This window comes from Drosophila grimshawi, unplaced genomic scaffold (genome assembly GCF_018153295.1).
Source record: "Drosophila grimshawi isolate 15287-2541.00 unplaced genomic scaffold, ASM1815329v1 contig_848, whole genome shotgun sequence".
NCBI lineage: Eukaryota > Metazoa > Arthropoda > Insecta > Diptera > Drosophilidae > Drosophila > Drosophila grimshawi.
The window spans coordinates 12,081,782-12,095,222 of record NW_025063692.1 but is presented as its reverse complement, the minus strand read 5'-3'; the positions used below and the strand labels follow the sequence as shown (position 1 = coordinate 12,095,222).

Here is a 13,441-nt window from a genome sequence, read left to right as displayed (position 1 = left end):
AAAAACAGTTGACAATTTTCTTTAGAGTAGTTATCGTTAATCGTTTAATCGTTATCGTTACAGTTATAGTTACAGTTACAGTTATAGTTACAGTTAACGCCTAACGCTAGTGAGTAATATTATCGTAATCGTTATCGTTATCGTTAACATTATTACCTAATTAGCTAACGCTTTAGTTTTGCTTTCTTCAAACTGAGCACTTGGAAAATTCCCTAAAGTTTTGAACAGGCTACAGTTACGTGTATGTTTGTATGTGGGTGAAAGATAGATTATTTCAGCCAGCAGGCCTGTTTCGTTATCGATATTCACTAACGGCTCTCGCTTATCGAATTTGTATTTCTTCCAGCACTAAATATACTCATTTAACGGCAAACAAATATAACATTCAATCATATTATTAATATTGTCGACACAGCGAAATGCTGAGTTGAAAATTCACTTTGAACTTGTTTCAGAAATGGAATACTTTTTGCAATTGAGGAGTTTTATGAATTTTGCTATCGTATTAAATTAAATTGTATTTTTTTAAATGAAACAACCGTTGCGAAATGGCTCGTGCTGTGAAATAGAAACGCTCGAAACGAAACAAGCCTGGCAGACTATACAAGTTGGTATGGGACAGAGAGAGAGAGAGAAGGAGAAAGAGAGAGAGAGTGAGAATGCTTAGCTTAGTCCGTTGACGACTGCGGCGATTTGACGAGAAGCAGCTCATTGTAATCGCTATCCTCGTTGCCGCACTGATCCCGCTGATCCATGCGCCGTCGTTCGCTGATGATGCGCATAATGTCCGCCGTATCGGACTTGTTGATTGCCACTGGGCAATCGCTGCCACTGCCACCGGCTGACATGCTGCCGGTAACGGTACTGTTGTTGCTATTGCTGCCACTGCCACTGCCAGTGGCTGCTGCTGCTGCCTGTTGCTGTTGCTGTTGTAGTGTTGTGGTTGTTGCTGGTGGTGGTGCTGTTGCTTGTGCTGCTGGCAGCAACAGGGAACTCTCATCCATGTCGGCGTCCTCATCGAGTGCCTGCTGCTTGAACAGCTGCTTGGTACTGCCGCTCCGACTGCGCGGTGGCATTGAACGCGGCACCGATAGTAACAGGCTGCTCCTTCCCATGCAGCCCTGATCGACGGACTGTGACCAGCCAAATGGACGACGCTGTTGTGCTTGTGGTTGTTGCTGTTGTTGCTGTTGTGTAACGGTGGGATGGGGCTGAGGTTGGGGCTGGGGCTGGGGCTGGGTCGTGTGTAGAGCTGTTATTGTTGGCTGCACAAGGGAGCTGACCAGCGCCAATGGTTCTCCATCTAGATCGGATCGCGGACGGGTTATGACGTCGGCGCTGCGTATGCTGCGCACATCCAAATCATAGCTGGAATTGGGACTGTTGCCGGCACCGCCATCTGACTCGAGGCTCTCGAAGATGGTGCCGCGTCGATAGTCCAATGCATCGCCACCCCACGGCAGCGAATCGCAGCTGGTGCGTTTTGCCTCAAGGTTGCGACGTCGGATTGCCTGCTCATCCAGCGAGCGCTCCTTGGACAGCACGCCGCGCTTACGGAAGCCGGAGGCGGCTGAGGCGCGACGCCCGCGCCGTCCCAGGGGCGGTAGTTGCAACGGCTGTTCACCTGTTGCCCCTACCGTCACTAGGCCGCCGCCAAAGGGTTCGCCCAGCCGGGCGCCGAGCGCCTGAGGCGTCAGCGCGCCGCCCATTTCAGCGAGGCTGAGGCCCAATCCCATCCCTTGCTGTTGATTTAAGTACTGTATGGTCTGGCGACGTCCGCCTGCACCCACACCACCACCTACACCCGCACCCACACCGGCACCAGCCGATGTAGCCAATGTACTGGCCAGGTTTAGATTTGTGGCGGCGCTGCTGTTCAAGCTGGCATTGGGTGGTGGGAACTTCTTGTCCATTGATGGGGTGCTGTAGATAAAGTTCTTTGGCAGCGATTTGACTTTGGCGAGTGGGCGTGGCTGAACGACAGCGGCCTTGCTCTGCGCCTCCGCCAGCTGCTGGCAGAGTTTCTGCTCCTGTGCGAACTCCTGTTCGCGTACGAGCTCACGCTCCAGTTCGACCTCCATGTCAAGCTCATCTTCCATTTGCTTGTGGCTCTCCTCGAGGTGTTTCATCAGTACAGCCACGACGACGTTCACTAACACGAATTGCGCCATAAGAACGAATATCACAAAGAATATGGGAGCAATAACCGAGCTGACGCAACAATTGCGCACGCAATCGGCCGCGTCATCGCAGTTATCCCTCAGCGTGTCCTTCATGATGCCGTTCCAGTTGTCGCCAGTCGCTACGCGAAACAATGTGAGGAAAGCCATGCCAAAGTTGGCGAAGTGCGCATGCTCGCCGAGACCCTGGCAGGGTATCTCATCGGAGCACTCGAGCCGCCCAAATAGCTCCACGCCCAGCGCCGCAAATATGAAGAACAGCAAAAAGAACAGCAGCCCCAGATTGCCCACCTGTGGCAGGGCCTGCATCACCGTGTCCAACAGCGCCCGAATACCCTTAGCCATTTTCAATAGTTTGAGCACGCGAGCGATGCGTAGCACCCTCATCACACGTATTATGGTCGGATTTATGGGTATGATGTTCGTTTCCAATTCCTCGAGAACGATGCCAACGATGGAGAGTAGAACAATGCCAACATCCAGTTGATTCCAGCGATCCTTTAGATAGAGACGCCAGCCAAGCGCAACCAGTTTCATATTCGCCTCAAGTATGAAGACAGCGGTGAAGAAGTAATTGAAGATCTTCAATGCATACTGTAGGGCCATGGGCATCTTATAGTACTCCATGGCCATGGTGACCACATTTAGGCCAATGACAGCGGCAATGGCCAGATCAAAGTACTTCGATGTGACCACATTGTGGACGAATAGGCGGGTGGGTGAGTAATTCGTATAGTAGGGTGGCTCATGCATCCGTCGACGTTTCTTTTCCATTTGCAGTGCCCGCTTGGCGGCCCGCCGAATCTTCTCCTCCTTCTCCTGTTCCTCGCGACATCGATGGAAATTCTCGACAACAACGCCCACAAACATGTTGAGCACAAAGAAGCCGACGAGCAGAATGAATGCGATAAAGTAGAGTAAACGCCATTCGTTATAGTTGACAATCGGTTGCTGATCAACGCCGACAGCATCCAGGCCGGTATACATGATGTTCACCCAGCCGTCGCGGGAGCTCAGCACAAACAAGGACATCAGTGCCTTGCCCAGATCATCAAAGTTATATTTGCGATTCGTCCAAACGTTACCAGGAATGCTGCGACAATCGTGGGCATTGCGAACGTTCTTGATGTTCTCGCCCTCGCAGTAGAAGAAGGTGCCCTTGAAGAGCTGTACGCCCAGTATGCCAAAGATGATGAAGAAGGTGCAACAGATCAGCACAATGTTCCCAATGGGACGCAGGGATGATAAGAGCGTTTGCACGACTAGTTTCAGACCCGGCGCTCGATTAATCACACGCAGCGGCCTCAGGGAACGAAGTAGCCGAAACACCTGCGAACAAGACACGTGGGGAATGGAAACGGATCAGTTACTGTTCTCAAATTATGACTTCCATCAATCGATTAAATATCATCGTACCACTGAAATTATTATTATCAACTCAAACGGAAAACTATAACAGAAACTGCAACTCAAATCGAAACTGAAACGGCTGCACTCTTGAAACGAATGTGATTAGAAAAAAGCAAAGCCGGAATGGGTTCGAATGGGCAATGGTAAATGGAAATTGAATGATCCAAACATGATATATCAGTAGGCATTTAAAGTTAACAGTCAACACTGTTAGGTTAACTGAGTTAAATGAGTGCGCGAACAAGGATTAACATATATACATACATATATCGAACCAAAATGATCTGTAACGATTCGAAATTGGAAGGTGAATGCATGAAGTGAATATTGTGAAAATAGTACATAGATATAAACATATTTGATGGTTTACAATGGGTACAAGAATTGACAAGAATAATGCAAAAATGTATGCAGTATGCAGAACGGTCTTTAAATTTTCAAGTGTGTGTATTATTAAAGATTGGTTACAGATAATAAACCCCAAATGGGTTAGGAATAGGGAATATGTATGGATGTTATGGATTGTGTTACAAGGCGAGTGGCCCTAATGCCCAAACAGAGCAAGGGTTTGGGCTTAGATAACGATAATAAGATTGATCGCACAAATGAAATTAACTGTATATAAAACTCTAAGGAAAGGGACGTTTCCAGTAATACTTATAAAATCTATTACTGGATCGAATATGTAACAAGTCCAAGTTCCAATCGTATTTATAACGAATTTCTTCTTTTTTTTTGTTTGTTTTTACTTAAATGTTCCTCCCAAAGATTAATGGCTAAAGGAAACCCGCTAAGTAAATACCATTGACTTTAAAATAGATACGATTAACGCAATTCACATAACAATACAAAAAGTGAGGTTAAATGGGTTGTGAGTCCGAGGAATTTGATTATGGTGCCGGGGTGATAAGGGGCAAAAGAAATGCATATATTAAGGATTAACTGATTATTATATATAAATGTATGTACAACAAGATATGAGAGTGAGCCAACAATTTTGTCTTACTTTTGTAGGGGTATAAACATTTTGAAGAGGGGAGTCTACGCACACACAGATAAAAATTTACGAATAATTTTTGGTTTTTAGTTTTGATTTTGCCATTAAATGATATAGCAGCGAGAATTTACCTGCAGATCGGTTTTTGTTATACGTTTAGTTAAGTTATTGAAAACCCGACTTAAACATTATATAGCCCATTAATGTAAATAAAGTATATATATATATCTAACATAGAATTTTTGAAAATATTTATGTTGAAAGGAGATTTGTTGATTGAGAGAAAATATGAAACGCGTTTAGAGTTTCCATATGATAAGACGAGAGATGTGTGTTGGAAAATATATATAGAAAGGGATAGTGGAAGGGTCAGAGGTCAATAGAAAGACAGAGACAACGATTGAGTTAGAGCTAGATAGACACGGAACATAAATATAGAAAGAGAGACAGATAGCGAGAGAGAGATATACAGAGAGAAAGAAAGAGAGAGAGAGAGAGAGAGAGAGAGAGCGAAAGAGCGGGCAAGCGGGCGAGCAATATCGAGAACTCATTGATGTTTATACTCTGATACCGAAATTCGGAAAGCATATCGGTCTTGTGCAATGTCCGTCCGTCGTCGTGTCTGTTATCAGCTGGTATCAGAGTATGCCGCAGCCGGTTAAGCCCGACAGCAATGTTCTCACTTGTTCTTTGTTTTTTTTTTAATTATAATTTTTTTTTTTTTGGTGCGTGGTTCGTGGTTCAAGTTGTCGATTTGTGGTTAACACATGTTGGTCGCTGTTTGTCAGTTCAATGCTGCATGTTGCATGTGACTTTTGATGCGGTTGCCTGCCTGTTTGCTGATTGGCTGATGCTGCTGGTTTTGTGTGCCAGTTTGCCTGTTCAGAGCCCACAAACTTACCCTTAAAATCCCAAATATCCTGGGGCTCGATTCGCTAATCAATGACATTAACAAATCAACTATCGAAATTGTAACCAAAGATCCATCCATTATATTCCAGCCGGATGTGAAATATGCATCCGGGCCATAAAACATGCCCGTGGCAACTACCTGCAAATGTTGCAATAAAAGTCAAAAGTCAAATGTCAACACTCAAAACTCAATTACTATAATGTGATTCGCATGCAAATGAAATATCCTTGAAATATCCTGTCTTGATACAGTATTTAAATTACAGTCAGACTTCCTGCAGAACTTTATTATATATGGTATTTCTTATTCTTCTATATATAATATTTTATATTTTTCATTTTTATTTTTTACATATCTTATTCAGTATCATCAATTGCTTGTAAATTCTTTGTGAAAATATGTTCCTAACTTAAATATAATAAATTATAAGATGAAGTTTGCAAATACAAACTTTTGAGAAAAATTGCGATTCTCGAACTCACCTTAATGAACATTTCGACAGTGAAGACGACGGTGAAGACGTAATTGGCTGTTGCCAGGAACACTCTTTCGGTGCTGCTTGGAGGGATGTTTGGTCTTTCCATGGCGAGTGTTATGCAATTGAGAGCTATAAATAGCAGCACAACATTGTCGAACCACTTCTGGTTCACAAACCAAGAGCAGATTTGCCGGAACCTGTTGGTGTGTGTGAGAGAATCAAGAAAACAGTGTAAAAATAGTTAACTGTAAATGGTTGTGTTTTTCCCGGCAATGGGAAGGGCAACAAAGTTCAAATTGAATTTCCGCTTCTTCGAAAGTCAAAATGAAAATGGAAACGAACTGCAAAAGTGGCTAAAAGCGACTGCGACAAAGTTGAGAGCAGTTCATTTTGATGGTAAAGCAATTGAAATCTATCAAACACTAAAATCAATTGGAAAATAGGTAAATTGTTAAATAGCAGAGTCAAGAGATTTAGTACTTGATAAATGGCGAATCAAATGCGAAAGCTGTTTTCATGATTTCGCTTAAGTTGCTCAGAGTGAGTAAGTTTTAAACTGATTAACTTATTCTAACACTTGTTGTGTGAAAAGAGAAGTTGAAAATAGCAACCAATTTATTATGATTATTTTCCAAAGCATTATTGACAGCTTGTAAAGGAATAGCTGTGAGCAAGTCTTAAGCCTATGTTGGATTAGACTAGTTGAAGTAATCTTGATTAGCGTTTGTCGTTGTATACCTGTTGTCCTCCGGAAAGATGTACATGGAGTAGGAGTCACGTTCTGTGGTGAAATGTTTGGGTGTCAGACGCTGTATGATCATTTTTAGCTTTGAGAACGGTTCCCCTCCGCTTGGCACCATGGAATGTTGCTGTTGCTGTTGTTGTTGTTGCATGGATAGCTGCTGCAGCTCCTTGGCCAGCATTTGTGGCGGTAGCTGTGATTCCGTTTGCGAATCAAGTTGTTGCTGCTGTTGCAATTGTAATTGCTGCTGATGCAGCTGCTGTAGCTGTTGCAGCTCCTTCTCCTCGAGCCGCTTCTTCAAATTGTAGTGACTGATGGAGTTTTTGCGCTTATCGCGCGCCTCCATATACTGTTGCAGCATGTCCGGTTCGTTGAGATTCGTGTAGGACTTCTGCCACTTGTCCAGATCCATTTTGGAGTTTGTGTACGATAGCGACTTGCGATTCGCCTCCAAATTATGCAGATTCAAATGAGACGTCTTACTGAATGCCAGCTCAATGGAACTCATTCGCCGCTGCCCGGCACCCCTCAGCTTGGGCGGCTGGTTGAGATTCTGATAGACCTGCGAGTTGAAGATGCAGGCGGAGGCTCTTCGACTGCCCGGACCACTACCAATGCTGAGCGTGTTGGACAAACGCCTTATCGAGTTCTGTGGACTCAAACGATTCGTGTCCTTATGCCGCAGCTCTGCCACAGAGGCGGCTGTGCTGGTAGCAGCGGTGGGATGGGTCGTACCTATAGTGCCGGTGCGCAATAGACAGCTGTTGTCACTGCCGTTGTTCAGCTGCTGTTCGTCCTCATCGGGTGCACCAATGTGGCTATCATCGGCTGTGGTGCGCAGCGTTGAGGGACGCTTCTTGCTGCTGCTGCGATGGAAGCGCTGCTTAAAGCTGCTGCTGCTGCTTGTTGTGGGTGCTGGCGGCAAACGTTCGCTGGATGAGCTACCGCTGGTAGAGGCAACACTGCTACCAACACCCGTTGTACCCGCCAGCGGCGACAGATCCAAGGACAAACTTAAGCTCTGACTATGACTATCGGCTGGTGGTTGTAGGGTTGCTGCCGTCGATGATATGGTCGGCACATAGATGGGCGTGGCGGTTGACGTTGCGCTGGAATTCTTCGAGATGTCATCGATGATGACGCTGTGCATGCTGCTGCCCAGTGCACTGGGCAGTAGGCTGTTCGATATGCTGGCGGTGCCAGCTGTACCACTAACAGCGACACTACTCGCAACCCCAACGCCAACGCCAGTTGCACCCTGCAGCTGGCTGGCATTGAGTATGTTGAGCGGCTTGTGGGCCAGAACTGGTGATGGCGGTATAAGATCGATGGACGGTATTCCCTCGTCCAGAGTCCGCGAACCGCCGCTAAAAATGTTCGGTGGCTTCAGCAGTGACGGCGATGGTGGTGCCGGCTGTGGAATGTTGAGCGGTGCAGGCAGAATTAAAAAATTGAACGGGATAAGTCAATAATAAGAATAATATATTTATATAAAGTGGGATCCTTTCATGTAAAGTTTTCTAAATGTTGATAGTCGAAATTCTACATTCTTTATTGATAAGTTGGTTTTAATTGAAAATTCGTCTTAAATTATATTCAGAACCTACCTCAAGATCACCCCATTGGCGAAAGCCCATGCCTGGCTCCATAGTGGTACTGGGGGAGTCCTGTGGAGTTGCAGCCGTTGTTGTAATTAGGGGCGGATCGCGTATAAGTCGCATCTTGGATATGCGTGGCGCCTCGTTGCGTCGATCCTTGATCGAGTATGTCTGTTGCATGCAATGTTTTAAATGAATGTGTGTTTGTCTTTCGTTGTTGTTGTTGTTGTTCCTGTTGCTGTTTCAATTGTCGTTGTTGTTCCCGTAAGTGAACTTACCTTTTTGAGGCCACCGCGAGGCTTGATGTCGTCGTGAGGGAGTAGCTTGCTGCTGGCCTCCTCGGTGTTGCTGCTGCCGCCTCCTCCTCCTCCTTGGGAGGGCAGCTCGTTGATTTGATAGTCCTGGATGGGCTGCAGAAGGCGCTGTCGATGGGTATTACTTTTGCCCTCGATGGTCAGCTCCGAAGGGTCCTGCTGCTGCTGAGGCGGCAGATAGGCAATAGGCGATAGACGATAACGATAACGATAGACGATAGATACATACTACATATGTGCATACGATACATACCGTGGACAGACTCTCTAGAGCACACGCACTCAATCAATCTCTCAATCATTCAATCATACATTCAATCAATCGATTAATCGATTAATCGATGTCATTCAATGCGTGCCACAGAGTCTCGGGTTTGAGGTATTTTCTCTTTCGTCTCTCACTCAGCTTCACTTACCTTGCGCACATCCTCAGCGCTGCGCCAGCGATTGCGTACCTCGTAGTAACTATCGTTAGTGGTCGATGAATCCGCTTCGCTGCGTGATTCATCGTACATACCATCGCTATAATTTTCGGCCAATGTCTCTTCGCGTAGTTTCTTAACCAATTCGCGCTGTTCGCGCTCGCGACGTTCATTTCGCTGAGGGAATCAAAATTTCAAAATTAGACTTTTTCGTCAACGTATCGCTTATCGTCGGGAATTCTACACGAACTATCATTGCATACTATTCGACAATGTTTCAAATATCGTATATCGATTATTTTATACTTTTCGTAAATAATTTTCAGATGTAATTCAGGATATTGTCAAACAATCGGTATAGTTATCGATTTTCTTTCGATAACTTACCGAATTTCAAAAATTATGCTTTAAGTATTAAACGATATATTTTTTTTAAAACATATTCAAGCGATAATTGAAACATTGTTTTGTGACTTTAATCGACTATTGAATCACATTCTTGATGCCAATTTTATCGTATATCGATCATTTAAGCTTGAGCATCGTTTCAATTATTTGCATTACAAATTCAAGAATATTTTCGCTTTTGGAATTTAAGTGAAACGATGCCCAAATTGGCAGAAATTTTAATTACTTTTGATGTTATTATTTTATTTTAATATTTTTAGGAAAATTTCGTTATTGGGTGTTGTTGGCAAAACTCTACCTCTGAACTGAATCCCTCAACCAAAATGGCCACCAATAAATTAAACAGCACATAATTGCCGAACGTCATTAGGGCCACAAAGTACAGTGCGGCCCAATGACTTGTCTTTTCCATGCCATTGAATAGAACCACGTTCCAATCCTCTTGCGTCAGTATCTAAAAACATTGTTTTGTTTTGTTGTTTTTTTTTTTTTGCGATGGTGGTTGTTGTAGTTGTAGATGTTGTTGTTGTTGTTGTTGTATCGGAAGTAGTTGTTGGTTTTGATGGTTTTATTTTATTTTTGGTTGGTTGATTTTTGGTTGGTTGGTTGCAGGTGGTTGCGGGCGGCAAAACGTGGTGCATATATTGATATATATATATGTTGGATATATGTATATATATATTTGATATATATGCATAATTTATGTTTATATTTGAAAGAAGCGGAAAAAGAACAAAATACCATAAACATATGTTGCATTGGATTAAAAGAAATGTAAGAAAAAAGAGAGCACAAAAAACACATCATGTTGGAGAAGCAAAACGCCAAAGTGTTAGATATTTCATTTTTTTTTTCATTTTTTTGGGTATTATATAATTGTTATAAAATTCAATATATGTTAGGTTAAATATATGATTATTATAAACCTTTAGTTTTTCCATCTCTCTGGTTTCTAACTCTTACTTTTACGCTTTTTTGATTAATTCCTTTAATTTAAGAACTTAGAACTTAAACACAAAATAGATAATGCAACCTTTTACTCTCGCCCCCGTTTTAAATAACGTTCCAAGCTTTTTCACTATCTATCGTAGGTTTTATGCCTTTTCAGAATGCGAAAAAAAAAATTAAACATAAAACAAATAAAATCAAGTCAAAAAAAATTTCTTTTTATTGTGTATCTGTATCCCGAAATTAATATAAAGTATTAAACCAAAAGTGAACTATAAAAAGGATCTATACTTTTATCCAAGATCGATTATCCTGTCCGAAGACCAACCCATTGTTACTATTTCATTTTGACAAGCCGATGCTGGTATTTTAGTTGCACAATATCTTAAATATTAAAACAACATTCAACATATAATAAGTAGAACAATTAAACGAAAAGTTTGCCATAGCGCAGTAAAAGCAATTGGCGACTGAAACTTTAATGAACTTAGGATTAAAGACACGCACTGTAAGGAACCCAGGAAACAGAACGAATCTAAGTACAAAGAATACTCGTAATTCGTGGTGTGGTTTAAAAAACACTTTAAAAACAACGCAAAGCACTCGAGAACATTTTTAACTCAAAATACAAACTCCAATTCCAAAAGAGACTTAAAAAAAGACAAGTAATTTTTTTAAATGCTGCAAAGCGCGCAAAAATCTTGCATAGAAATTCAAATTTTATAAAATACTAATGTGGTATTTTTTGTTTTGTATTTCTTTGTTTTTTTTTTTTACACGACGTGCCAATAAATAGTTGTTGCTATAGGTTCATATACAAATCGAATATATTTAGAATTCTTTTTTGTTTTTTTTTTTTGGTTTTTTTTTGGGCGTGACTGTACATGATAATATGCAATTTGAATTTGTATATATAGTATTTTTATTTATTTTTTTTTTTTATGTTGCCAAAGCGCAAAAGGCAAATGAGAATTGGTAGCTAGGCGTGAACGTAAAAGAGAAAAGAAAACGGAAACGAAGAAGAACAAAGCAGCAGCATTTGAGGCAAGGACTGGTTAAACAAGCTAAAAACAGGACAACAAACGAAGCGCTTTCCATAAAAAGTAAACACATGGCGTCTTATATGGCCTATACAGATGGTTCTTAAATATATATAATATATATATATATATATATATATATATATATATACTTATGTATATATATGTATATGTATATATATGTTTAGCTGTGTGAATAGTATATAGAATAAACGTAACGTATCACATAATGGGACTGAATGTTGAAAGCAAGGACTAAAGAAATGGAACAAAACTGATGAATTCAAGAATTGAGGAGAAATCATGCATTACGAAAGTGAGTAGTTGAAATTTTTGTTTTATATATGTTACAGGTGTGTACTGTATGTATGTTTTGTGGTATTCATGTGTCGGACTGAGAGACAGCGAGAGAAAGAGACAAAGACAGAAAGAGAGAGAGAGAGAGAGAAAGAGAGAGAAAAACAGAAAAAGAGAGCAGGAAAAAAAAACAAGTGAGAGGGAGAGCGAAATAGTGTGAGTGTGAGTGTATTTGTGTTTGTGAGACAGAGAACTTACTCAATCCGATATACCAAATAGGAAGTTGGCAATATATCAAAATATATTTGAGAGCTAATTATGTTATTATAAACACTATTAAGAAAACATTAAAGTTAATTGCATAATTTGTGTAGTATAATTGAAGATACGATTTTCTTTACATATGGTTTATTTATGAAGACATCAGATTTGGATTTATGTTTCTATTCCTTTAAGTCTTGTACATATAAAGCGATGGAAATAAATTTTATTTTACGAATTCAGATGTTTATATATCTGACAATGTATGTATTAATTCATTCGATCTTCAAATTCATTACAGCTGTGTTTAAACAATTTACTTGATTTTCATTCTAATCGAAAATTCGAACTTTGGTTTTATGGAATGTATTCAAAAATATTTAAAGAATGAAATTTTAATAGTTCGCAACACTCTCATTAAATAATTAATTAATTATTCGCTATGCTGCATGTGTGTGGAGTTGTATGTGTGTGTGTACATTTGTAAATGAATGTAAAACTACTTGTTGATTGGAAAAAGGTAGTCAGAAAACTAAGTAAAGTTGTGATAGAAGAAAAACGTAAGAACTAAAACTTATTTGAGCCAAAAAAAACTAAAGTAAACGCTAGAAAACGAGTAAAACCTATCGTTGTAGTATTTGGAAGTGAAAAAAGATATATATATATTTGTGTATAGGATAAACTAAACTAAAACTAAACGGGTATTCAAACACAATGTACGTAAAACTAGAGTTATAGATAAAGTTGAAAGAGCTGCACTTTTTGTAAGTTTTTCATTTCTTTTGGTCGTTTGCTGTTTTTTTATTTGGGTGGTTTTGTACTTAGAAAAAATAGGTAGGTAGATAGGTAATTGGTAATTGGTAGATAGGTAATTGGTATATATTTTTTTTTATATATATATATATATTTTTTTTTTTTGTGTTTATGTATTTTTGATTGTTACTGGTTCTTACTTGGAAAACTGTGACAGTGGCCCACAAAATGTTGTTGAAGTGTTTGCGATCGCATTCACATTGCGGATGTCGGCTGATTATTTCGGGACACGTACATTCGCGTTCGAGTCCTGATTCGTCCAAAAATTTACAAAACTTACCGCCAAACAGATACATGCCGAGTATGCTGTAGGTTTATACGTATATATGTTTTATATATGTATGTATATATCATATATATATATATATATATATATAATTATATAAATATATATATATTTAGTTAGAGATGTGTTCGTTGTATTATATATATATAAAGTAGTGGTATATATATGTAGTTGCGATTCGATTATGAATATATAAACGAGTACATAAGTAAGGTTAAGTAGTACGAAGTAGAGCTAAATGGCCCCTCAATTATCGATTTTTTTGCTTTATAGCTTGTTGTGTGTTTTAATATATGTATATAAAAGTTTGTGGTGTATATATTGTATATAGAGA

The 13,441-nt window shown here is 40.5% G+C and overlaps 1 protein-coding gene across 1 annotated transcript in view; it reads right to left on the bottom strand.

The window, feature by feature from the left end:
• Positions 1–668: 668 nt before the first annotated feature.
• LOC6565979 overlaps positions 669–13,441 on the bottom strand; it is a 47,144-nt gene continuing 34,371 nt past the window's right edge. Inside the window, exons 17-26 of the mRNA XM_043216052.1 lie at positions 12,962–13,127; positions 9,761–9,916; positions 9,049–9,231; positions 8,597–8,797; positions 8,328–8,489; positions 6,717–8,134; positions 5,983–6,175; positions 5,489–5,638; positions 928–3,509; positions 669–849 (exon numbers count right to left, since the gene is read on the bottom strand). Coding sequence (XP_043071987.1) covers positions 669–849; positions 928–3,509; positions 5,489–5,638; positions 5,983–6,175; positions 6,717–8,134; positions 8,328–8,489; positions 8,597–8,797; positions 9,049–9,231; positions 9,761–9,916; positions 12,962–13,127 — 5,392 coding nt within the window. The remainder of the gene's footprint in view (positions 850–927; positions 3,510–5,488; positions 5,639–5,982; positions 6,176–6,716; positions 8,135–8,327; positions 8,490–8,596; positions 8,798–9,048; positions 9,232–9,760; positions 9,917–12,961; positions 13,128–13,441) is intronic.